The sequence below is a fragment of the Cololabis saira genome, chromosome 13, assembly GCF_033807715.1.
Source record: "Cololabis saira isolate AMF1-May2022 chromosome 13, fColSai1.1, whole genome shotgun sequence".
In the NCBI taxonomy this organism is placed as follows: Eukaryota; Metazoa; Chordata; class Actinopteri; order Beloniformes; family Belonidae; genus Cololabis; species Cololabis saira.
Genome location: NC_084599.1, coordinates 21197246 through 21222562, shown reverse-complemented (window position 1 = coordinate 21222562; position 25317 = coordinate 21197246). Strand labels below are relative to the sequence as shown.

The window sequence follows — 25317 nt, the reverse complement described above, 5'->3', positions numbered from 1 at the left end:
TTTTGTAATTGCATTACATTAAATCACAATATTCAAATTTTCTGAGACAGTCCTGTATATACTGCACTGGACATGTATAATTTTGAAAATGTATAATAAAAAGAATGTTAAAAAAAAGAGTGACTGGTAATTTTGAGAGTCCATCTATTCTTAAATAAACAAACAAATAAATAAATAAAACCACGTCCTCGCTTCAAAGTTTTACAACACCCGGAGCCGCTTTACGTCAGCCGTAAAGCAATGGGCTAGCCGACAATAATGAACCGAGATAACTGAACACAGCAGCGTTATACTCCGTTGTTTTGTCTTTTTAAGGCAGTCATATGCCAGTTCACTTCACTATTTCGAATTTGCCAACGTTTCGCCCGTGGTCACCTGTGAGCATATCGTTTTATTTATGCTCAGTGTCCTTTTGTGAGGCGAAAAAGCGACGTGAGCCAGTGAAGAGGAATCGCTTTTAGCCAGTCATTGCCATGGCCTCCGAGAGCAGCGACAGCTACATGGACAGGGAGCTGATTCTGGCCGACTTTCAGGTGTGTCCGGGTTGTGTGTGTCTCATATGATGTCGGGGAGGGGGTTTCCTGGCCGGGGCTGCCCGGGGGAGCCGTGTTGTGGTCGGCAGCAGCAGACACGGCTCCGGGAGCAGAGCCGGGCTGAGCTTAGCCCGCCGGGCTAACTCTGACAGCTCTGGCTGTCTGACACCCAGAACACCGGCGGGATGGAAACAAACATGGTTTATACTGGGACTGGGCTGCACTTTGCTGGGTTCATCTGACAACTCCTTGTTAAAGATAAGAGCTACAACGCCCACGACGAGTGTCAGCTTGTTTACATCCTGCTGGCTGTTTTCCTCTTGGTGTAAATATGACGAACCTAGATTGTTAAAAACCACATTACTATTATTAATGTGTGTCTATTTTGGTTTTATTTAGATCAAACGATTAATCTCCCTCAAGTTGTTGTTTATTTTCTTTTATAGCGTAAAGGTAAATTCAACTTTAAACCTTCTTACTGGTCTCTCATGATCTTTTATTTTATATTTGGGTTTTAAATAAGCAAATTCACTTGACAGCAGCTCTAATTAGTAGTATATTGTCTAAAAGCCTGCTCCAAGGACTGATTTTTTTGCTACTTTATGTTTCTGTGCTACATACTGAGATTAAAGATTAAAAAATGCAGGAATAATAGAAAAACACACACACACACACACACACACATTCACAGTATCAGTTTCTAATAATGGGAAATCTGAAATGCACATGAGGCTTATAGTTTATTGTGCAGATGTTGTTATCCTCTATCTTAAAATATCAGATGAAAATTATCACAAAAAATCTCACCAATCATCCCATCAAAACACCCACTATACATTAGTTTGCACATGTTGTCTCTTTACTATTAAGAGTGCAGATGCCAAAATGCACTTTTTTGCCTATTGCGAGCTCTGATCTGACATCTTCACCCTCTAACACACTGACAGCTCTCCCCAACGAGTGTCAGCTTGTTTACATCCTGCTGGCTGTTTTCCTCTTGGTGTAAACATGACAAACCTAGATCGTTAAAAAACACATTACTATTATTTAAAATGTGTCCACTTTGGCTTGATTTAGCTCAAACGATTAATTTCTTCTTCTTAATTGTTTATCTTCTTTTATAGCGTAAAGGTAAATTCAACTTTAAACCTTCTTACTGGTCTCTCATGATCTTTTATTTTATATTTGGGTTATAAATAAGCAAATTCACTTGACAGCAGCTCTAATTAGTAGTATATTGTCTAAAAGCCTGCAAAAAGGACATTTTTTTGCTACTTTATGTTTCTATGCTACATACTGAGATTAAAGGAGCTGTATGTAAGAGCAATAATAAAACGAATCATAAAATGACCCCGATATGTCAACAGACATTTAAAAATCATGTTCATTTCAAATGCTTATGTCACTGACAACAGCACTCAAGCCAGGATATTCCAGTTTAAAAAGAGGAGTTGCAGCCTCAACTGATGTTTATGTTGTCATTTTTTGTTTTGGCCTGAAGCTCCACCCTCCACCTATCTCCCAATCACCAAGTCAGTATTGTTTCGGCATCCGGGTTGTCAGCTCGGCTCTAATTATCGCAGCCATGACAGCCTACGTTCCTGCTGCGTTCTGCAGCCTACCTGGCAACCTCTGGTCGGGGGGAGGAGGGGGAGGGTACACGCTGCTCAACAATATTTTGAAAGTGACTGCCGTACCAGTTTTGGCCATTTCTTACAGACGGCTCCTTTTAAATAAGCAAATTCACTTGACAGCAGCTCTAATTAGTAGTACATTGTCTAAAAGCCTGCACCTAGGACTGATTTTTTTCCTACTTTATGTTTCTGTGCTACATACTGAGATTAAAGATTAAAAATTGCAGGAATAATAGAAAAAAAAACCACACACACACACACACACACTCACAGTATCATCTGAGCAGGCAGCCAAGTTCATTGATGATTCTAATAATGGGAACTCTGAAATGCACATGAGGCTTATAGTTTATTTTACAGATGTTGTTATCCTCTATCTTAGAATATCAGATGAAAATTATCACAAAAAAATCTCACCAATCATCCCATCAAAGCACTCACTATACATTAGTTTGCACATGTTGTCTCTTTACTATTAAGAGTACAGATGCCAAAATGCACTTTTTTGCCTATTGCGAGCTCTGATCTGACATCTTCACCCTCTAACACACTGACAGCTCTCCCTGTCTGACAGATAACAGCTTCACCCTGGCGGGATGGAAACAAACACATGGTTTATACTCAGAACTGGGCTTCACTTTGCTTGTTTGATCTGCCAACTTTTTTTTTTTAAAGATAAGAGCTACAACGCCCACGACGAGTGTCAGCTTGTTTACATCCTGCTGGCTGTTTTCCTCTTGGTGTAAACATGAAAAACCTAGATTGTTAAAAACCACATTACTATTATTTAAAATGCGTGTCTATTTTTGCTTGATTTAGATCAAACGATTAATCTCCCCCAAGTTGTTGTTTATCTTCTTTTATAGGTAAATTCAACTTTAAACCTTCTTACGGGTCTCTCATGATCTTTTATTTTATATTTGGGTTTTAAATAAGCAAATTCACTTGTCAGCAGCTCTAATTAGTAGTATTTTGTCTAAAAGCCTGCACCAAGGACTGATTTTTTTGCTACTTTATGTTTCTGTGCTACATACTGAGATTAAAGATTAAAAATTGCAGGAATAATAGAAAAAAAACCTCCAGTTACTTTAACAGCCCTTTTTGCAAACAAGGTAGCTGTTGTTGATTGTTGGAGAGAAAACACTCAGTGATCTGAAGAAAGAGTCTGAGACTTAACTTATTTCTTGCAGGGTAGCAGACTAGCTGTAAACTACAACTAGCCAGCACCCAGCAGGGTTTATTTGTTAGACACAGAAAGTGGGTGTAGAATTACACCAGAAAAAGGTGTGGTGTGGGTGTGGTGTGGATCACAGCATCATCCAGCATCATTCATGAGATAAAGGAAGGTCATATTGCACGCACATAGTTGTTTAACATTCATAAGATAAAGAAATGTTAAATATAGTTGATTAACAATAAGGACGTCTTGACATGAGCACATTTTCATTCTAACATTGATGAAGTTGATTTGCAGGGGAGGGCAGCTGCCTTGAAATAATGTAGGGGAAATCTATTTGTTGTATTGACTCCAGCTGGTGCAACAGTTTCAAGACACTGACAGAATAGTACTTGATCTCATAGTCTTTGAAGTTTTAATTATTCATTAACAAAGGATGCTACATTTCTGTTTGCAAATAAAGCTTCATTTTCTGCATTTTCATGTCAATGACAAGCAACATTTAAGAATTCTTAGAGCTCAGTAAATAATGTTTTATCAGGCAGATTTCTGTTGTAGATTTGTAATGATTAATGAGGTAAAATTGTTTGAGTTATTTTGCCTGTATTCATATTACATGGTCTTTAGTGTGACAACAGCCTTGTTTCTGCCCAAACATCAAAATTTCAAATATTGTTCATCTCTGCCTCATCCATTTTCTACTAGATATGTGCTACTTTGAATATGACATTGCATTTTTGAATCTGTTAGTGAGAGGGATCAGTCCAGCAAAGAGAGTAAAAGACAAAACAAATCACGAGGATTCTAGTTCTGGAAGCTCAAGAAAGTTGTTACAAAATTATACAGTGACATTTGGGATATAATTAGTTGTTTTTTTTGTATTTTGTTCTTAAAATACTGACAGCTTTTTTAGTTGGCTTTGCAATTTACAGGTAATTCAATACAATTTCCAGCAGCCGAAGGCTGCTCCTTTTAACCACTTGTCCATTATATGTTTTCACAACATGATACATTCTTTAATTTCCCTTCTCTCTTAACAAGATCAGTAAAGGCAGAGCAGAAATAATGAAAACAAACCAACATGTTTTTATTATATTTCATTATGTGACACTGGACTGAAATATTTAATGTAAACACTGCAGAATCTCAATTCATTTTATATATTGCTTTCTTGTAATAACTTGTTCCTCTCATCTTACAGGCTTGCACTGGAATTGACAACATTGCAGAGGCTATCACTCTGTTGGAGCTTAATAACTGGGATTTAGTGGTAAGTTCATTATCTGAAGGCTTTGGGCTTTAATCTTCCACATGCAGCTGTTGTCTTTCTAAAGTCCAAGTTCAAAAGGCCTCTTGACATCCAGTAGCAAACATTTTGTAATGGTCTAATCAGGTCTTTCTAATCCGATCTTCATTAATTATTTTGTTGTTAAGTAGACCCTATCTTAGCAGAAAGGTCAAAATGAGAGAATATATTTCCAAAAAGACAGAGTGAACGTTCTGTTCAGAGACTCTGAGAAAGAACTTGTCCTGACAGGTTTGTATTAAATTATGATGAACCCCTTATGTGAAGTGCATATTGGAAGGGGTCAGTCTATAATTAGATTCATGCTGGCAGGAGCTCAAAGCAGGAAACAGCAGGACAGACTATGGGGACTGGACTCGCTGCAGCTGTAAATCTGATGACTTGCAGTCCTCCTGTAGTTGGTGTCAGTTTTTGTGAAAGCATAGCTGCTTGTGGGTGCATGCTACTGTAAGTTAGGCTGTGGAATGTCAGGTGAGAAAGCAGAACTTGATGTGCTGATGTGCACCCACATCAGCATTTCAGCTCAGTGTTGGAAAAGATTCCCCATCCACACTACAGCAACAGTGACACTTATTGCAACAACCATTGATGCTCCACTGCAATATACCTTTCCTGAAAAGGTTTAGCATTTTTACATGGAAAAATTATTTGGATAGCAGTTAATAACGAGGACAAAAAAGTCAGGAGTGGTTGTTGTTGTTGTTCCATTTTTACACTTTCTGTTATGTCTATCTCCTCTATCTGTATGGTCATTATGCTTCATATTCTTGTATAGCCAGATCATTTTTATTTTTTTATTTCACTTATCCAGTTCTTACTTTTAACTTTGATTTTGAAAAGTTTGTGAGTGAGTGGGATTCTGACCCAGCAATGGACTGGCAACCTGCCTGAAGAGAGTTGGGATAGGCTCCATCAGTTACCCTGAAAAGGAATAAGTGGGTATGGATAATGAATGGACAGATAGATGGTACCTGTCATTAGTTATATCCATAGGCTGTAAAAAAAACTATTGATGAAGCCTCTTTTTCTTTGTATTGAGTGCAGCCATGTTGCCTGGGAAGCAGATGGGAACATGTTCACCATAATCAAAGCAATCAGTTTCTTCATCACCCGCCGAAGTAGCTGACAGACGTTTACAGCAAAATATCCTGTTTCACATGTCAAATCTCCTGATGTGGTTCAAAACAATCCCCCTAAAAAAATAAATAAATAAATAAATAAAAAAAAAAATGTTTTTTTGCACTAAAGTTGAACATTTTGACATGAGGGTGATGGAGATCGACTCACTTTTGGAGCAGGCCTCTATTACCCAGTCGATGAACTGCAACAAATCTTACTTCTGCATGGGATTCAACTTGGAAAGTAGATGGTTTGTGCTTGGTTATATGCAGTAGTCCATTTTAGTCACTCTTTTTTTTTTTTTTTTTTTTTTTTGCCTGAAAGATAATTAACTATACTGATGATGTTTTGTCTATGAACCAACATCATTTTTATAGAAGGTGTTGCAGCCTCATAACACTTTTTTGTTTACCTCTCCTCTTGTCCTCATATGACTTAGGAAGGTTGTTTTTCTTTGTCATAGAAATAAATGTGCACGTTATTAATGATGTGAACAATTCTTCTGCTCTATTGCCTCATTAAACAATGACAATGACCTAATAACAAGACGTAACATTGAACTATTCACCCCCAGTTTCATAGTTTAAACACGTGCTTTGTATCGTGTCAAATTGTCCTCTTAAAGAAGGGGCTATCTTCTATTAAAGAACCTATTGTAATATGTTATAAAAAGAAGTTAAGTCACCAGACAAAGATTCTTGTTAAGAATGGTGTTCAACGTCATTTAGCACTGGTCCAGCAAGAAATGTGTGGGATACAGAGAAAGTGTGGCTCAAACGTAATTTAAAGATAAATTAATATTTTTTAAACCTTTCCTAAAAGGTTCACTGTGTGCACAATGTATTTACATTGAGAGGTGAACTTGTAAATTGTCACCAACTAAATACTTTTCTCCTTCCAAGAGTGTTGGCAAATTTACAATGACTGCAAACAAAATATAAAGCTTACTTTAGAGCCTGTGTTTAGTTTTCCCTTCTAAACGGCTCTCTTAACGTGGTTGTGCAGCAAGGCAGAGGCCCAGGAGGAGCAGGTGCCTTTACATAAACTATTTGTACATTTAAATCTTAATACAAAGGAAATATAACTTTTTTTGTTTTGTTTTTGTTTTTGCCTACAGCATTGAATATTGATATTATGCCAAAAATCCCTCTAAATATTACCTATAATAATGTTAAACATATAGATTTGTTTTTCCCATGTGGTCCATTCATTAAACACAAGAGGAACATTGGTGATGATTATAGCAGCACATGCCAGCTACCACTGCACAGTGTAGAACAGTGAGTGTTCAAGAAAAATCCAGTCAATTGTCCACTGAAACAAACGCTCACTGCAAAGCTGACGATGGTTGTATTTGTCCTTTCAGTTCTTTTTGTCCGGATCATTCAGCTTCCTTGAATATTCCACCTGTCACATTTTGACCTTCTTTGTTTGAAAATGTAAAGCTTAGTAGAGGGAGTGGTAATTACTGCTAAGAGTTTTATAAATGTTCAAGTTGTGTAAAGCACAGAAGGTGTCATGTGACCAAATTTATTGGAAGCTTTGAAACTGCATCACATCTATATCTGTTACAGCAACTTGTGACTACCAGTTAGCAGTAATCTATTTTAGTAGCATGCATTTTGGTTATTAATTTAGTAAATAACAACAATGGCATTCAATTAAATGTCTTCTTTTTTCATTACAGGCAGCCATCAATGGTGTGATACCACAGGAGAATGGGATCTTACAAAGGTAATCACCATTCTGCTCCACATTTTTTTTAAACCAGGCACTGATATTACCTTTTTGTAGAAAACTGTGCACTATTCTCTTCTTGCCACTTTTGGAAGAAGATGTATGAGGGAGAATGCTGTAGTTGTGTGAGTAACTGAGTGAGTAGCAGTGAGTGTGGAGGGGTTTAGTGGTCCTGTTTTTCACTGAGGAATACTGCCTATGACTCGGAAGTACCCCCACACCATAGATGCAAAATAAAAGTTGATACAAAGTATATCTCTCTCAGCAAAAAAACATTGTCAGTAAGCTGTATGCCTTTGAATTGGTATTAAATTGACTTTAAAAAAAAAACTTTCCTAACTAATTCTGGATGTTAAAGCTTTGTTTGGTGCCTTACATCCATCTGTATTCATGGAATCACTTCAAAATATTCAACAAATGATGCCAAGATAGAGACTGCTGAATTCGAAGGCATTTTTTTGTTTTTAAGTTTATCTTCTTTTGATAAGGGACTAATATAAAAGACTGCAGATGCAATATATTTTGTCAAGAATTGAGTTGTACATAGTTTCTGAATAAAACATGCTTTCTTTTTGCTGTTAATGTTCCTCACAATGGTTAGCTGACACACCGGAGTCATTCTGATAAACCGTTTTATTTTGTGCACCCATTTGTATACATGTGGTGTAGCCTGGTTTAGAGTACCGCTGGTCTCTCTTGAGGGCACATATTGCTGTTAATGGAGGCTGTTTGGCAGTGTGACCAGCAGCCATCACGTTTACTAAGTGGCTGGCAAGGGTACGAGTAGGTGGCTGTTGCCCAGTAAACAGGCTGATGACACGGCCCGAGCTGTGGCCAGTTGGAAGATATACCAACATTCCTGCCTAAAATGTGTTTCCCTCCTCCCTTGTGCCCTCTTCACTTGGCAGTTTGGAAATTAGAACATGCAACAACGTTTTTAGGAGCAGGACATAAAACAAAAAAGAAAAAAAGAAAAATCCCTTTGGTGAACTTTGTCATTCTCTAGTCCGGAGAGTTTGTCCATTGCCAAAGCCCTGCAACAGTTTTGTTTGTCCAGCTTATTGATCTCAATAATCTGACAGAAAAGTGCCACTTCAAAGCCTGAAACTGTACCCAAACAGCAACAACAGACATTTTAAACTGCGTATAGCTTTACAAAGATGGCTTTATGTTAAAGTGTATGCAATTGCAAGAATCATCTTGGTAAAACCTCTTACCTTGTCCCTAACTTTGGAAATCTCCACTGCTTCATTGTGTCTCTTTTTCAGGTTTACGTATTTCTGCTTTTCTATAAAAAAAACAATGCTATTGAAAAATGAAATGAATCCTCTGGTATTATGTGTTTTTCTACATTACTTGATCAGAAAATCAAGGCACACCACACTGAATTTAAACATAACACCCTTAGGCACATGATCTTTCAAGTTTTCACTGAACTCACCTCGTCTGGGGACCCGACTTTTGTAGGACCTGCTCACTGTTCTGTTCTTGTGTAACTTCAAATATAAGGAAAAATCAATCTCCTAAAAAATATCATGTTATCAATAAATTTGCCGATGGAGGAGATATTATCATCTGCTACTGTATAGTGTTCATTTTCATCCCTCTTAAAGGGGACCCATTATGGCATCTAATACCTATTTTAAACAGGCCTTGAATGTCTTAAAAACAAGCTTTTGATTTTTTTTTTTTTTTTTTGCTAAATAAATTAGAAATTTAGCCACTGAGCCATGTCTTTAGCATCCCAGTCTCTAACCTCATTATCTATGCAGGATTCTGAGTGGGCGGAGGCTATGATAATGAGGCTCTGTGCTGATTGGCTGCCTGAATGACGTGTAGCAGGGGAGAGCACAAAGATGGAATACAGACATTTGTGTTGGTTTTTACAACCAACAACAGAGCAATTCGCATGTCTAGCTCGAACAGACGCCATCACGATACACCGCTACGAAAAAATGGCGGAAGCTCCGGCCGGCTGAGTTGTTGTTGTTCCGGCCAGAGTTAGTTGTGGGCGTGGCTTCACGCATCGGAGGCCAAACAATGTAAATCGCTCCCGTCGTTACGTAACGACGGAAGAAGAATCTGAACGGCTTGTAGAAGCCACATCACACTGGACGGCTCATCCGGGCGGCTGTACAGACACTGCAGAATTTGGTTGCTTTCCTCCTTCTCTGAGTTGGCAGGCTGAGGGGAGACCACTTTATATATGTTAAAGCAAGAAAAAACGTGTTTTTCATAATAGGTCCCCTTTAAGGGCAGCCTGTTTGTGAAAATGTTGTGGTAGTTGATGTATGCCCCAGGACAGTGACCTCGCTAACATTGTGGGTGAAAGGAAATAGAGCATTTTAGCAAAAGCCTGATTGTAACACTCTTTCAAAAGTGTGGCTGATTACACTTTGAAGAACAAAGGATGCATTTTGTTTGTGGTCCGCTGTGTTGTGTTAACAGGAGTCTTCTGATGAGAAAGTGTTAAAGAAAAAAAGCATGTGAGAGAATGGGAGAGTAAGCCCCTTTCAAGTTTTCTTGTTGGAATTTATTTCTGAAAAGCATCTTTTGTGTTATGGGCTGTGCTCTGTAACATTTATCCTCAATGAGCTTTGACAGAATATGTTATTCTTTATCATATGAAGGCTCAACTCTTGATCTTTCAGTATATCAGCAACCTTCTCATTTCTTTGCAGTGACTTTTCTAGTGAGGCGAGCCAGGCCTCCATGTACGGACCCACGAACCAACCCGAAGCAGCCAATTCAGCAGCTGGAGGTGTGGCTCCTCCCCCCTCTTCATCATCATCATCCTCTTCTCCTCCGTCATCCTCTGCTTTAGCTTTTTGCCCGGCCGATCCTACTTCCCGACACATTGTAGAGCGTCAGCCACGGATGCTGAACTTCAAGGTGGAGTACAGGCAACGTACTGTGGAGCTGGTGCTCGAGGAGGGCAGCACAGTCGGTGAGAATCACATGCAAATGATGATGATACACATTCAATATCCTGTCCAAAAAACTGTTTTTGATACACAAACGCATAAAACAACTGTCTAAATGCCATCACAAAATTTTGTTCATAGTTAACTCTATTTTATATATATATATATATATATATATATATATATATATATATATATATATATATATATAGCATGTGTGTATTATCTTCTCATATTTAATTTACTTCAAATACAAACGAAAGGTTTTGTTTTTGTGGGCAGAATGTGGATGAGCTAGTGGTTTTGTGAGAATTTTGACTTTGTTATTGTGCTGTCAACTCAGGTAATTGTGATAAAGCAACTGTGAGACTGTCCTCATTTAACCCTTCAGGAGAAATCAAACAAATCCTTGAGACTGAGCTTGGTGTTCCAGTGTCCAAAATGCAGCTGAAGGGATGGAAGAGTGGAGAAGTGTCTGATAGTGTAAGTCTAAGCTTTTATTTGTTTTTGTTTTTTAAGTGAAGAGCAATAAATCATTCTTTAATGTCTCTGGTCATCAGATTAATTATATGTAATACATTTAAAAGTGCCAAAGTTAGTCAGAATATGTTCTGCAAAGAATCTTGGGGCCGAGTCCTGACAGGAGCTGTGTCTATCCTAGCATCAGGGAAGAGTGGAGGCCAGCTACACCTCTGCTGGATGTGAAATCTGTGCTCAGGCACAGAGATGTAGTAGGCAACATCCAGCAAGGCAGAGGGACCTTGGCCTCAGAATAAAAATGCATACCTGGCATAAGGAAACCACCCCTGAACACCGAACCATGGTAATAGGCTAGGTGCACTGTCGGGAAGAAGCAGTCAAATGTTCCAAAGCAACAGTACCAGCCAAGCAGGGTTGCTGGGTGAGATGGGAGAGCATAGAGAGGAGGAAACTCACGGAGTAATCTCTTGAGCATGGAGTCAGATCGACTATGTTTCATCATCAAAGCCTTGTGTGAAATTCTGCCATCTCCCACAAACCTAAGTATCTGGCTCAGAGAGGACCCATCCTGTCTTCTGAGCACAGTCCCAGCAGCCCCAAGTCACATTTTATGGCACTTTTCCACTAGTACCTACTCGGCTCTACTCATCTCAGCACGGCTCGACTCAACTTGGCCAAGTTTCTTTTCCATAACAATTCAGTATCTGGAGAAGTAGGAGGGTTGGAGTGAAGCTGCTGTGACGTATTTGATTGTGTGATCTAAACGAAGAAGACAACAACACTAAAGATGTAGAACATGGAGGAGATGATATATATGTGCTGCTGGGTCTGTGACTTGTTAGTTATCAAGTTAAAAAACGAGTGAGAGAATCTTCAAGCAATAATTTTTTACTTTGTCTCTGCGCTGCTGAAAAGTCTGTTGGTAGCTGCGAGCAGCTGAGAAGTGACAGAGCTCCTGGTAGATCTTGTCGTTCCTCATCACCCCGTCTAGATTTCTATTTAATTCTCTCCTCAGCCACCAGGTTTAGGAGCATCTGCACCTCAGAGTTGGATCACGAAACAGACCTTTGCGCTGCCATTTCTTGTTGAATAAAATGAACAAGCAGTCTAAGTCGCTCTTTCCCTGATGTCCACATCTTGACTCAGCCGTCTGACTCCAACCCCCGACCAATCGGTGGCCTGTAGTGTGATGACGTCAGATACAGCCCGACTAGAGTAGTTACAGAAAAAGTATCTAATCTGCATGGGTAGACCCCTGGTGGGAAAGCGCCAAACCGAGTGGAGCCGAGCCGGGCTGAGTAGGTACTAGTGGAAAAGTGCCATTAGTTGGGTGCAAGGCCAGCCTCACCGAACGCTGACACTATCAGGTGCTCAGGTGTTTGGCAGCTCAGGTGCTCAATTGCAAGCGGATATCCATCAATGCCTGACCTCTGAATAATCAGGCCGTGCACTGACAACTCCCATCCTTCATGGGAGAAGGGGACAAGTTCATGGCCGGTCCCCCAAAACCTAGCTTAGGATCACTGAGTGCAGCCAGGGACTGGGAAATGTGAGCAGATCTTGGAAGGTGCATTCAATGGAGGTGAGGTTTCAGGAGCTTTGTAGCAAAGCCATAAAGCGGCAAAGCATATGCCTACTGCTATTTTTTAGGTATTCCCCTAATTGGGAGTGATACTGGAATATAAGTGACTGCAACATATAGTCCTTTTACTGAATCTGAAATGTATTTGAAAACAAACAACAAAAATACAGTCCTTGGGGTTGAGGATTCAGGGGAAGCATGATACTGAATTTAGATGATTATACATTGTTTGGGAAAAACAACAACAACAAAAAAACAAATTCTGTGTTGGCCAATCCATGTGTGAAAATACCTTTGTGGTCCTTGAATCACTCTTTCACAATTAAACACAGTGAATCCTGGCTTTGTCCTCTTGAAATATGTCTGTGCCATCATGAAAGATCCTAATGGAAAAATCTAGTAATTCTGTATATTCAGGTTGCCAGCTATTCTCAATTATGGCTGCTTAACGTTTCTGAACGTAGACCTGACCAACTGAAGCAAGCCCAGAGCAGAACACTGCTCCTACAGACTTGGATGAATTTGGCCAAGAAAATTGCTATTGAACAAGTGAAAGTGCTGGTGAAATAATCTAAATCTGGTCCCTTTAAAATCTTTTACACAGTCAAATTTCAAATTTTCATGTTTGTAAAACTTTTAGCCATTTTTCTGTATTATTTTCCTTGGTAGCTCAGTAAGTGCTGAATGAGAGCCTCCACTCAAACTCTTCACAAGATCTGATTTTGTATTGAACAGTGTCAGCACACCTACAAGTAATATTGGTGAACAGAAATGTTTTGAAATTATTTATTTGTGTGTGTGTGTGTAAAATCAGACGGTGTTGAGAAGTTTACACCTGCCCAAGAACAACAGCCTGTACGTCCTGACCCCAGATATTGCTCCTACTGCCAGCACCAGCAAAAACAGGTATTCACTCATGCTATTTTTCTCTTACTCGTTTTAAATAAGAAATATTATAGTTAATCTTCTTCCTACCTCTATCCTGATGCACATTACCAACAAAGCACTCTTGTTTTTGGTGTACAGTTATATGAGCGCAATACCCCATAATGAACACCAGGTGGAGATCTGTGTCCACTTTTAAAATATGAACATACAGAATCCAACCAGCAAATATCATTGACTTCTTTTAATTGAAATACATTTAGGTCACCAATGCACATTTATTTTCCTGAAACCATTGTGAAATTTTTGAAATCTTTATGTAAATATTTTGTCTCCCCATTAGTATTAAGGAATCAATTTCCCTTCTGGGATTAATAAAGTATTTTGAATTGAATTTTAAATTGAATTGCTGCATCCTGAAGCTTGCTATATATCTAGCTCGTTTGAATTTATGCGTGATATCTCTTATTTATGCCTTTTTTTTTCAAACAATATAAGTCTGCCATTTTAGGGATTCTATCTAATAATAAAGAGGATTTTCAGACAGTTTTCTCCATCCAGCGGTGGCTGCAGTCATCTTAGTGAGCACATGACCGTATTAGCAGCCTTTTCTTCCGAAAGGTCAACCAGATAAGTGTCACAGAAGTAGCTGGTGGACATGTGGCAGTCTTCCGACCAGTAGCATAATCGGTTTCTCATGTTTATTTAACTGACATTTGTCAAGTAAAGCTTAAGTGAAGCATACATACTGTACTTGACTTACTGGAAGGTTGTTTTTTTCTTGCTTGTTGTTGGACAATTTTATTTAATTTTTTTGAATAATTATTACATGATTGTAAAGCTTGACCTAACGCTGTCATGCATGTGAGTGAGGCCTCGTGATTTGCAGATATTTCTCTGAATGCAGAACACTTGCATGAATAGACTTAATGCAGTATTTTGAATTGAATGAAATTTGAAATAGATTTTTTTTTTTTTTGATTTTGAGTTATGATAATAAAAGAAATGGCTTGGATGAAAAGAAACACGTTTTTTTCAGAATTGTTGTCAATGAGTTGTATCCAAAATAAATTAGGAAAAAAAAATCTGATATAATTTAGTAGTATTAAAAATACCCTTTCTCAATGAGTATTTAGTTTTGAATCCACATTCAAAAGGAATGTAACGTAACATTTTTGCCATCTACTTCTGTTTGGGAAGATGTTAAATGTTCTTTGTCACCAAAAGAAGACATAATAAGGATGTTTTGAGGATTGTTTTACTAGCACTGTTCCCAGATACATGATCTTTTCTCCACAGAATGTGTAAAATGATACATACAATGTCTGTAATTTGTTAACAGTAGATTAGAGAATAGATTCTGCTGTCATTCTCACTCAAACAAACGTCCACATGTCAGCCAAACACTTGTAAAATAAGTCATTTGGCAGTTTGCCCTTTTGCCTGCTAGTTAGGCTAAGTGGTAGCTATATTGTGTTGGCAGCTAATGGCCCTCATCTCCCCAGTCTTCCCTCCCCTTCTCTCCTCATCCTCTCACTCCCCCACTAACTGCTGTGTCTTTTTAGCAGCACCGTTCCCATTTCTCCAAGTGTCATCGATATCATTTTGGGTGTCAGGAGCTCATTATTCTGTGTCAGCTATTTTAGTGGCGGACAGTTGGGGCTGAAAGGAGTGGGTGGGATCCTGTGTGTATGCAACATGCAATCGTGTATGAGTGTGTGGTTGTGTGTGGGGTGACCCTGCCGTCATGCTGGGAGAAGATAGGTGACAGTTCACAGAATATGAGGGGAGCAGCCCCCGTGGTGGAACCAAACAAGCTGTTAGCTTGAATTAAAAATAAGCTGTGGTCACACCACATATCCACAGTACGCACAATTAGTCTACAGTGCCTGCAAATTTGTTGCAGTAGACACTTCTCACTGTCACATCAGGCCTCCCCTAATGTTTACAGATAGGGAGCTGCACCTCATTAGCACTGTGCCATCTCAGAGTATTTATAATAAACTGAATTATCTGATCTTTCTCATTACTATTTTATCTAGCATAAAATTATAACTTGCATTTAAATGCCTCCTTCCTAAATCCATTATTAATTAAATGCAGTTTTTTTTTCAGCATTTTCAAGCTTGTATATCAAGTTGTGATTTCCATGGACACACTCCTAAAGTAATTGTCCCTTTTGTTGCAAAAAGCAGAATAGATCATTTTAAATTTTTTTTAATATATATTTTGGAGACAAATCTCTGTTCTTAGATTGGTTACACAGTTGAAAGCATAAGCTACCGAAGACACGCAGTCGTATTCAGTTTCTTACTCGTCACTTCAACACAACAACAGATTTATTTGTATCCAGAGAAACCATGTTTTTATTTTTAACAACCAAAACACTGATGTAGTACTACAAAGGTACACATTAAATAAAGCTCTGTTGTACTTCTCATTGGCCTTTCAGCAAGTAAAATGCTTAAACACTAATCCATGTGTTTTCCCTTCATGTATAAGGTTGCCATCTAAATAATTAGTTAATAATTAGAAATTCTAATAATTAACCTTAAATAAAACCATTTTTATTTCCTCTTTAAATAATTTTTCTATTTTAATTTGTCGACTTTTCGTTCTGTACATTTATTTTCAAACATGTAAACAACAGTGTTTCATCCAAGCTTGTACACACAGGATTTATTTACTTGAGCGTTTGTTTTTGCTCACATATTTCTTGGGAGTTGCTGAGCCACACACCTTAATGCTGCATAATTCATAATTATGTTGATTAGGATCATTGGCAAAGGTTGTGTTGTACTGCACTTCATTAAACCTAAAATGTAGTTCCTCTGTAACAATTTAAATATAAACTGACAAATGTCTGTGTGTCAGAAAGCAAACATTATGGTGGTACTGTTTAATTGAATTTCATTTAAATGTCCAAGCTTGAGATATAATGTGGAGAGTCAAATATGTTTTTTATTTTTTTTATACATATTCCTTGATGTGTGTTTTTTTTTTTTTAATAAATGAGATGTGTGAAGAAAAACTTTCTGAGGAAAGGTTTATTTATTAAAATTTTAGGTGGTTGCACATAACTCAATAATACTACAAGCCAGTGTGAAAAATATAATTCAGACAACGTAAAAGGTCTGCACTTATGTATCACCTTTTAAACCTAAGTTCTAAGTAAATCTAAGTTCTAGAAAGGGCTTAACAACATATTTACTAAACGTTTATATTCACACACATACAGAAACCTGAATTTGAACATTTTTAATCATAGTCTGAAAACACAGTCATGTACTCAAATTTAATTTCACAATGCTTGTTTGCTCCAAATTGTTGCTGAGTAAAAATGCAAATGTCCGTTAAATCGCTAGCAATTACTTTGTAGACTTGGCTCATGTGCTACACACACCTTAAACAAACTGATTGATTAAACAATGCTGCACCGTCATTATGGATGCACTGAACAAACTCCTCTTGGTTGTCTTCTTTGATTAGAAATAAATCTTGAGGCTTTGGGAGATATTCCACGGTCAACCAATCTGTCTCAGTTATTTAGTGAGTGGCGAGGTATCGTATTTAGTTGTGCAGTGTGAGAGCCTGATCTGGAGAAGGCCATGTTGAAGACCGCTGCAAATACAAGAGAGTGTTGAGGAGGAGCTAATCTCTTGCATAAATGATGAAAGCCTGATGAATATTTCAGTGGACCCTGTTTCCTTTCATGTTTATTCTTCACTTCAGCTCCCAGCAAGCATGTTTGCCAAAGAAAGGTTATTTCAATTTGAAGTCTCCCAATGAAGTTTGAAATTGCAAAAACGATTCATTAGGCTTTATGTGTATGTGCTTTTTTTTTTTTTTTTCTTCTCTTTTTTGTGGCATCTTCCCTCACCTATGTGTGAGCTATTGAGCTGTAGATACATGGATGGATGTGGAGAAATAGCTAGCTGGTTAGCTAAGCAACTTTTATGGGAAGGGGCCAACAGTTAACCTGCTAATTTACTTTTGGACAACATGACAGACCAAAACAGAGCAGAGACTAAATGGCTTCATATTTTTCCGCTTTGTTGTGGATGCAAAATATGGAGGAGGTAAGAAGACCTTGTGTGTGCTCCCAGGCTGCCTCTTCGGAGGCAAAATCAGTCAGCATGTATTCTCCTGGTCAGTGTTTTCAGCTCTTCTGAGGAGCTTAAAAGTACATAGTGGTAGGGCTGCACGATTAATCGTTAAAAAATCGCGATCTCGATTCATGCTTGAACGCAATCTCATTTCCAAATGACGACGATTTAATTTATTTATTTATTTTTTTTTTTTTGGATGTTTATTGTTTGTATGTTCAATGTCAGCTGTTACAAAGTTGATGCCAGTCTTTTATCAGGCACCATCATATTTTTTGTAACGTTTACCTTTTTGTATCGGCAGCTTCTTAATAGCAGCAAAAGGCAATGGGGGGTTCATCCCAGCCAGAGGAATAATTTGTTGCCTCAGAACTACAGGATCTGTTACAAGTCCCCTTTCTGGGACGAACAAATATTGTTCAAAATTGTTATTATTGTTTAAATTATTCAAAGGTTTGTGTAAAGAAGACAAGAGATGTTTATTGTTATTATATTTTTGTTCAGCTGTTGCAAAGTTAAAGTAATAAGTGCAATAAATTTTATATTGGAAAAAAATCGTGAGAGAATCGTGATCTCAATTCTAAGCAAAAAAATCGTGATTCTCATTTTGTCCAGAATCGTGCAGCCCTACATAGTGGTACTCGGTTAAAGGTTGGGGAGAATGTCTATGGGACTGTGCGTATTTGTGTTTTTCAGTCACATGTCGCATTGCGTGAATGCGTGTGCACGTCTGCATCAGGCAATACTAGTTTAATAAGGTCTATAGTCTGCTCTGTGCCATGGGGACTGGCAGCTTAGGCGATGGGCTTACCTCAGAATGAAACCAATCTGTTAAGGCTGCTCTTCTCCCTCTGCAGAACGCACAATTTTTGCTGTCCATAAAGTTAAATGACATTTTACTCCCAGCACCCTTATGCCATGTCAAGCGCCTCTAGAGATGTTGTGGGCCGACCTAGATGTCACCGACTATGTGTGTTGAGTGAGGAAGGGACCTCTGATGGCGGAGGCAAACATAAAGCCATCCGTATTTCACCCCTCTACCACTTGAGGGGCCTGCTTTTGTCAGATGACAACAGGTTTAAGAACATCAATGGCAAAAGCAGTCAGGACTAAGGGATGTTAAGCTTGAAAGATTCTTGTTCTGCTTATATGAACCATCAGGACTCTTTAGACAGATGGCAAATTAAATTGAAATGACTCATAATGAATAGTGCCCCCCTCCTCATCCTCTGCTGGATGCATTCAATACTTTAAGTAGCTATATTTGGACTAAAGAGCACAATAAGTGATCTGATTTTTCAAAGTAAATCTTGAACAGAACTCTGGCGATGCAGGCACCAAATGTTTTGTCACCCTGCCATAAATAACTGATAAGATCTTCTTTCTTTTCTTGGAAGGACAGAGTAACACTTCCACTCAGTTTACCCTCTATCTCTGCCTATTTAGGAGTCTAGCTGTCTGCCAGCAGCAGCTCGGGACTGTGTCCAAACATAATCATGATATTAGCTAGATCCGTATTTATGTGTCCTTACCCCTTCCATTTCTCCTGTTTTTCTCAGGCACACATGCACGCTCTTCTATCTCGTCCTTCTGCTCAGCCCTATTACATATGCATCCATCCTTCCCACTCCAAGCATATCCAATCTTCTTCAGTTAGCTACAACAAACATTACATTTACATATTGATTTCGTAGTTTTAGTCAATGTAAATATGCTGTCATTACAGTAAATTTGAGCTTCTGTTAACATAAGCTCGTCCAGATCTGCACAGATTAAGGATGTGATTGCATAATTAATATGTGTGCTACATATTAATTCCCTTATCCCTCCCTTTCGCTCAACTCTTTCTCCTCTTCTTGGTTTCTGAGCCCCGATTAAGTGCCCGTTTCGGCCTTTAAGCCTCCCATTGCTATTCACCCTCACAGACCAAGTGTTTGCTCAAAACGCTACTTAACCTCGCTGCTTATTGTAAATAAAACCTTCAAAATATGATTCACCCACCTCCTCTTCACTAGTGCTACATCTAACACTGCTTTAAATTGCAGATTGAGGTACAGATGTCACTCCAGAAACAAAATGATAGAAAAGTGGTTACCTGTGCAACGTGTTCTTATTTTAACAGAGTATGAGTTTTATTAATTAGTTGTTTGTAATAAAGTGAATTACTCAAGTTAGTTTTATTAGAAAATATCTGTTATAAGTTTTCTGGTTTTTCATTGACACGTTTTTTTTTCATTTGTTTTATTAAAAATGACAAAACCTTCCTACATGCAAAATGTATGGATTCAAATTCTGGATTTATTCAGAAATATGTAATGTAGAGAGGACGTAGTGACATCTTCAAGTTTTTGCTACTCTTATATATTTTACAGTACAGTTGTATTTGATGCATTGTGGGGGTTTATCATTATGAAGGTGCTGAAAGCTCTTCTTGAATCACTTTTTAACAGCTTATGGGTTTGTTCAGAGTAGAACAAATTAATGGACTCCATGCTGTTAGTATGCAGGTGGTCATAGCTGTGAGATCCTTCTGTGCTGAACACGGCTCTGGCCAGGCTTGTTAAGACACAACCAGTAAAGTGGGTGACCGGCCCCTGAGGAGGCACCTGCCTCGCTGTGGGCCGGCAAGCTATCAGTAGTTGACAAGTTTCAGCTTGTCCTGTGTTTGACTCAGTCACTCTCACTGATAATGTTTGCTTTTCTATGCATCTGTCTTTCTTTCCTCTGACAACCTAATGTGCATTTGCATTGCTCCCTATTTCTTATTCTTTTAATTTTTTCCCTCTTCGTTTAGTGGTCTCCCAGAGTCGTTAAGCCAGAACTTCCTGCTGGTAATCAGCCACCGTGAGGCTCAGAGGGACTACAGCCTCAACTTCCCTGGCTCCAGAACCATACAGGAGGTATAACACCAGCACAGCACACAGACACAATCCGTAGAGGACACTTGTCATGCGCACAACATACAGTTCTTTCTTAATGCATCTGCAGGTGCTACATAATATTATTGTACCAGATTCTAATTTCCCCAGAACAAAGTTTTCCTTCCATTTGCTAAACATTGCTGGTCTATCTCAGCCATCGATTCATTATTCATCACAAATGATCACATTTCAGAGCACATAATTACTCTCACAGCTGTGGTCTTTTACAACCCCCTCTTTTCCTCTCACTTCCCCGTATCCTGCGTCTAATTCCCTCTCCCTGTATCTCTGCAGACTGCGGAGGGAGAAGCAGTTTAAATAACTGAACATTATTTGATCTAGGCATGCAGGAGCAAAAGAAAAGTCAATTCATTTTTTTTCATCTGAAAGTAAACAGTAGATTTGGCAGCCTGTGAAATATTTATAGCTCTTAATCCTGAAACCCAGCATGAAGGCAGTGCATCTTTATATCCACCGGTTATTACTCTGCCAGCTGCAAATGGAATAAAAGGTTAAGGAGCATGAGAATATAAGTGCATGCTTTGTTGTCTATGTAGACGAAGAAGCTTGTGCCTCTGTCAGTGTTTTGAGAGTTTAAGCCAGCACATGCAAACATGCATAACTGCCCTGGCCTAACTTCACATCCCGAAGGAGACCTGAGCAGGCAGGCAGCATATATTATTCAAAATGTGTGGCCTGCAGAGTCATTTTTGAAAATGCTTCCATGAAACGGGTCAGTTAATCATACCTCACTGATGAATGGGGTTTTCATTATTTTCACTTAATAATTCAGGCTAGAAATATCTCTGTCTTAAGTTGTTTTCATTCCTGTGCTGATTTACACAATTGGATTAGATTATAATTTTTTTTCACTTTGGCTGTTTGTGTAATCCACGTTTTATATTTATGCAAATGATTTACTCTCAAGCAACAGTCAAATGTGTCATTCCTTGCTCTTTGCAGCCACGGGTCCTCAGTACGGGTTAAGATTACACTAATAATAATAAGACCACTACTCGGGCTTGTAATGGTGCTAATTGAACAAATTAGTATAACCATCACCTGAACTGGTGGTAGCCTGCCTCCCTGGATAACCGCCACACCTCTTTTGCTCTCTCCTCTTTCTCGTCACCCCATCTTCTCCCTTTAAAAAAAAAAAAAAGAAAAAAAAAACTTTCTCACTCTGCTCTCAAGCAGATGTTTTTGATGAGCACCCACTGTGAACCTTAAGTGTTTCTGCTGGGATTACAAACACTGGGGAGGGGCCCCTGCGGTGTGGGAGGGGGGGAACTGTGGCCAAAGAAAAGACGCAAAGGACTGTTAGCTCGGTGGGGGTGCTGTAAGAGGCCATGAGGGATAGAGAAGCAGACAATGTGGGCTTAAACAGGCCTCCATGTCGTGGTCTTTTCCTTACACATGCTTTCATTCGGCATCTCGAGGCCCCCTGCAGTGAAAATGTGTCCTAGAACTTTAACCTGCATATATCCAAATGTATACACCATGTAGTTTAAAAAAAGTTAAGTTACCAGCTACAGGTGTAAGAGTAATGATATCATTACTGGGAGTTAAACAGTACTCACAAATGAACTGAAATGAGTTGATGGTGGCTGATATGCTCATAGTAAAGATGAATGGGAAAGTGGAAATTCTGACAGAAAAACGGCAAGAAGAAATGTTAGCAAGGAATTGTTTTTCTAACTTTTTTGTAAAAAGAGAGTGCAACAAAGAAGTAACACCATATTCAGCCTGTCTGAATCCTTTCCTGTTCATTCTGTGGACACTCACACTTATGGACTACGCTAGAAAGCATCTTTCTTTCACCATTCTCTCTTTTGTCTTAGCTGAAGACTAACCGATGGACCCTGCTTGTGCATATCAATAGGAAAAGAGTCTTGTCTTTTTGTTTGTCTCTTCCATAGACACTGGCTTTGGCTTGTGGCTCTAAGGGAACTGCCCTTACCCCTCCCTTTCTATTTCTTCATTTGCCATCTCTCTTTTCCAGTGTCCCTTTTCCACCTTCTTTCTTTTCCATCCCTAAAACTCAAGGCTGTTGAGACTTTGATTGGCATTACCAGACAAGAGTGCGGGGGTAAGTTGCTGGCTAGCTTCTGAACTAAGCTGGAGAGCAAATGTTTGCCAGGGAAGTAGAGGGTAGAATAGGGATGGCTGCTGGGTTCTGAGTTGTCCGTGACCAGACCAGTTGTCCTGGGGATTTTTCTTGTCTACTGCCCCCCAAGGCTGGGCCTGGGGCCCTTCCCTGCGCCGCAGCTGGGAGACATATATGAAGTAAATGCAGACGGGGGCTACTGAGCTGAGAAAACGAAGGCTGGATGGTAAAGGGAATGAAAGAAAGGCATCTGCTGTCAAGATGAGATGAAGAAAGAAAGCAAGAGAGCAAGAGCTTGTGACTGTTTCATGGAAACCTGTCTTTCTCTTTGATTTGATTCCAGTCAGGGATTAGACGAGACAATTGGCATTTACGATGATTAGATCATTAATTTTACAGTGAGGCATCAAACCCAGCAGCTCAGCAGTACAGCTTTTCCATCCTTATTGCTGATGTCCTTATTGTTGTCTATAACTACATCATACACTCTTGTCTAATAATAAAATGGACAGTTGTACATAAAGCATCTCCACTGAGTTATTAAGCTTTGATATGAAATCGCTTCTGTTCGATTGAACACATTTCCTTCATATTTTAACTTCTGAAGGTACTGGTTTCATGAACCCTTTATTTCTCATCATATAATGACGTTTAAATAATGCTCCCTTGATTTTTTTTGTTTATTTATTTTTTCCTCTTTTGTAATTGTTTGTAAGAACTCTTGCTGACCACTAAAGGAACTTGATAGTATGATACATATTCAACCATGCACGCACGCACGCACGCATGCACACAATCATACAGCAGTCTATAGAGCTATACACAGATTTCTTCTCTATTGAGTCCATGCAGTGCTTTTTCTGTCTTGTATACAATCACACACTGATGAATGCATCAAAGGCAAGTTGGGGTTTCGATGTCTTGCCCACGGACACTTTGACATATGGACTGTCAGGCCTGAAATAAAAAAACAATAAAATGGTATTCACAGTCAACTATTCGATGTTACCGTTTCGTCTGTTACAAACTCTTATGAGTGAACAGGCTATTGTGGTAGACAGGGGGCAGCATTTGACAATGTTGCTTCATGCATGATGGCAGTACCAGAAAGAAGGGGAAAAAACAGTTACCTGGAGAAGTTGAGGCAAGCCATCATATTCCAAATTTATTTTTTAAAAATATAAATATTTCACTTGACATAATTTTTCACCATTTTTCATGTATCAGTAGAGGGTTGAATGAACGACTGCAGAGTTTCTTGGGGTAGGTTCAGGTGGGGAGTTAAATGGTATTTTCCTCCGATGGTTGCTATAACTTCATCCATTGCTAGCTATCTTTCACTACGTGTCTCCGTTCTCCTTCAGCACCTCTCACCTTCACTTTCTCTGTGGTGGGCGTTAGTTTGTTGTTTCTCTGATGCTGCTTTAACCTCTGACTGCAGCCTCTTCATTACTAGTGTTTATGCCTCTCCTTTCCTCCCTTTTCCCGTCTATTCATCGGCTGTCCAGCCGGCCAGTCAAATCCCTGTAGTCTGGCTGGTCAAACATAGATATTACACTCTGTAATAATACTGGCCACCCGTCTTGACCCCAGTCTGCTATCCTGGCCATAGCTTTTCCTCATAAGGATAGAAATAGAGCAGTATGATGTAGGATTACAATAAAGAGACAAAAGAAAGATTGTGGCTCTCATTCGTCATATTTCTTTTATTTTACTTCTCTGCTTCTTTGTACTGTGTTTTAATTTGTGAGGCCTACCATAAGCGTAATCATTTTATTGTGAAATAACAGCTAAAGTATGAACTCATGTTGATCAGACAAAGAATTGTGTTCAGTTGTAAGTAAGTTATACAACTGTAAATGTATAAAGTTGAGTAATAAGGAGTACAAGCAAAGTTTATCCTCCAAATCATTGAAGTTCAGTGTTTTTCAGATACATCCCTGCTTTGCTTGAGATTGGGTTTGACTGTGTTTGCCGTGTTCTTTAAGTTTCCACCTCTATGATCAGCAGGCCTAAATATGCCCAAGGATCCATCGCTCCTCAGAGCTTTTTACAAAGGCAGGATTTGTCCGGTATATGGATGGATATGTGCTCCACAATAGATAGTTTTCTCAGCATTAGTGTCCAGCTCCGCGAGCCTGAATGGCAGAATTCTGCAGAACAAATGCACTAGAATCCAACATCGTTGGTGCTCAGACACCGACAAGGCTTTGATCAGCTTTGACTGGCGCACATCAGGCTGGCGTTAGGGCTTTAAAACAACAACCCACTGGAGGGTGTAATGCAGCGCCTGGTGGGACAGGCGCTGCTGGCTGCTAACTGTTTAAAACCAAGGAATGTTATTAAGTGATGCAGATACAGCGTCCAAGCATGAATGGAAGAAGAGAAATACTGTTCATTTCAGAGCGTGGGGCTGTTGTTGCTGGGAATTAGCGGTGGCATCTGAGGAATGCTGATAATGCTGACTTTTTTTTTGTTGTTGTTTTTTTTCACTACGATCCTTTTGACTCTTGTCTTTCATTTTCTGCCTCCAATGAGAATTGCTGAAATTGGCAGTTTTGTGAACACCATTTTGAAGCAGTGATAGGAATAATTTTAGTCATAATAATGCATGAATAGATTACTTTTGTGACCAGCTGTCTATGGACCAAGTCTGGTCGACTTTACTTGCTCACAGGGCTGAGAACCAAAACAAAAAATACTTCCAGGTCTATATATTTTATGAGCTTGCCTTTCCAGATACAGATGCTGTGCAGGTCTGAATTTACATTTCAAGTGTCCATTAATAACTTAAATTTTTTTGGCA

At 39.0% G+C, this 25317-nt stretch overlaps 1 protein-coding gene across 1 annotated transcript in view; it reads left to right on the top strand.

Annotated features, from left to right (window-relative positions):
* Nucleotides 1–237: 237 nt before the first annotated feature.
* Nucleotides 238–25317, top strand: part of faf1 (Fas (TNFRSF6) associated factor 1) — a 69909-nt gene continuing 44829 nt past the window's right edge. The window contains exons 1-7 of the mRNA XM_061738243.1: nt 238–533; nt 4546–4614; nt 7457–7503; nt 10188–10453; nt 10822–10913; nt 13307–13398; nt 20278–20383. Coding sequence (XP_061594227.1) covers nt 474–533; nt 4546–4614; nt 7457–7503; nt 10188–10453; nt 10822–10913; nt 13307–13398; nt 20278–20383 — 732 coding nt within the window. The 5' untranslated portion in view covers nt 238–473. The remainder of the gene's footprint in view (nt 534–4545; nt 4615–7456; nt 7504–10187; nt 10454–10821; nt 10914–13306; nt 13399–20277; nt 20384–25317) is intronic.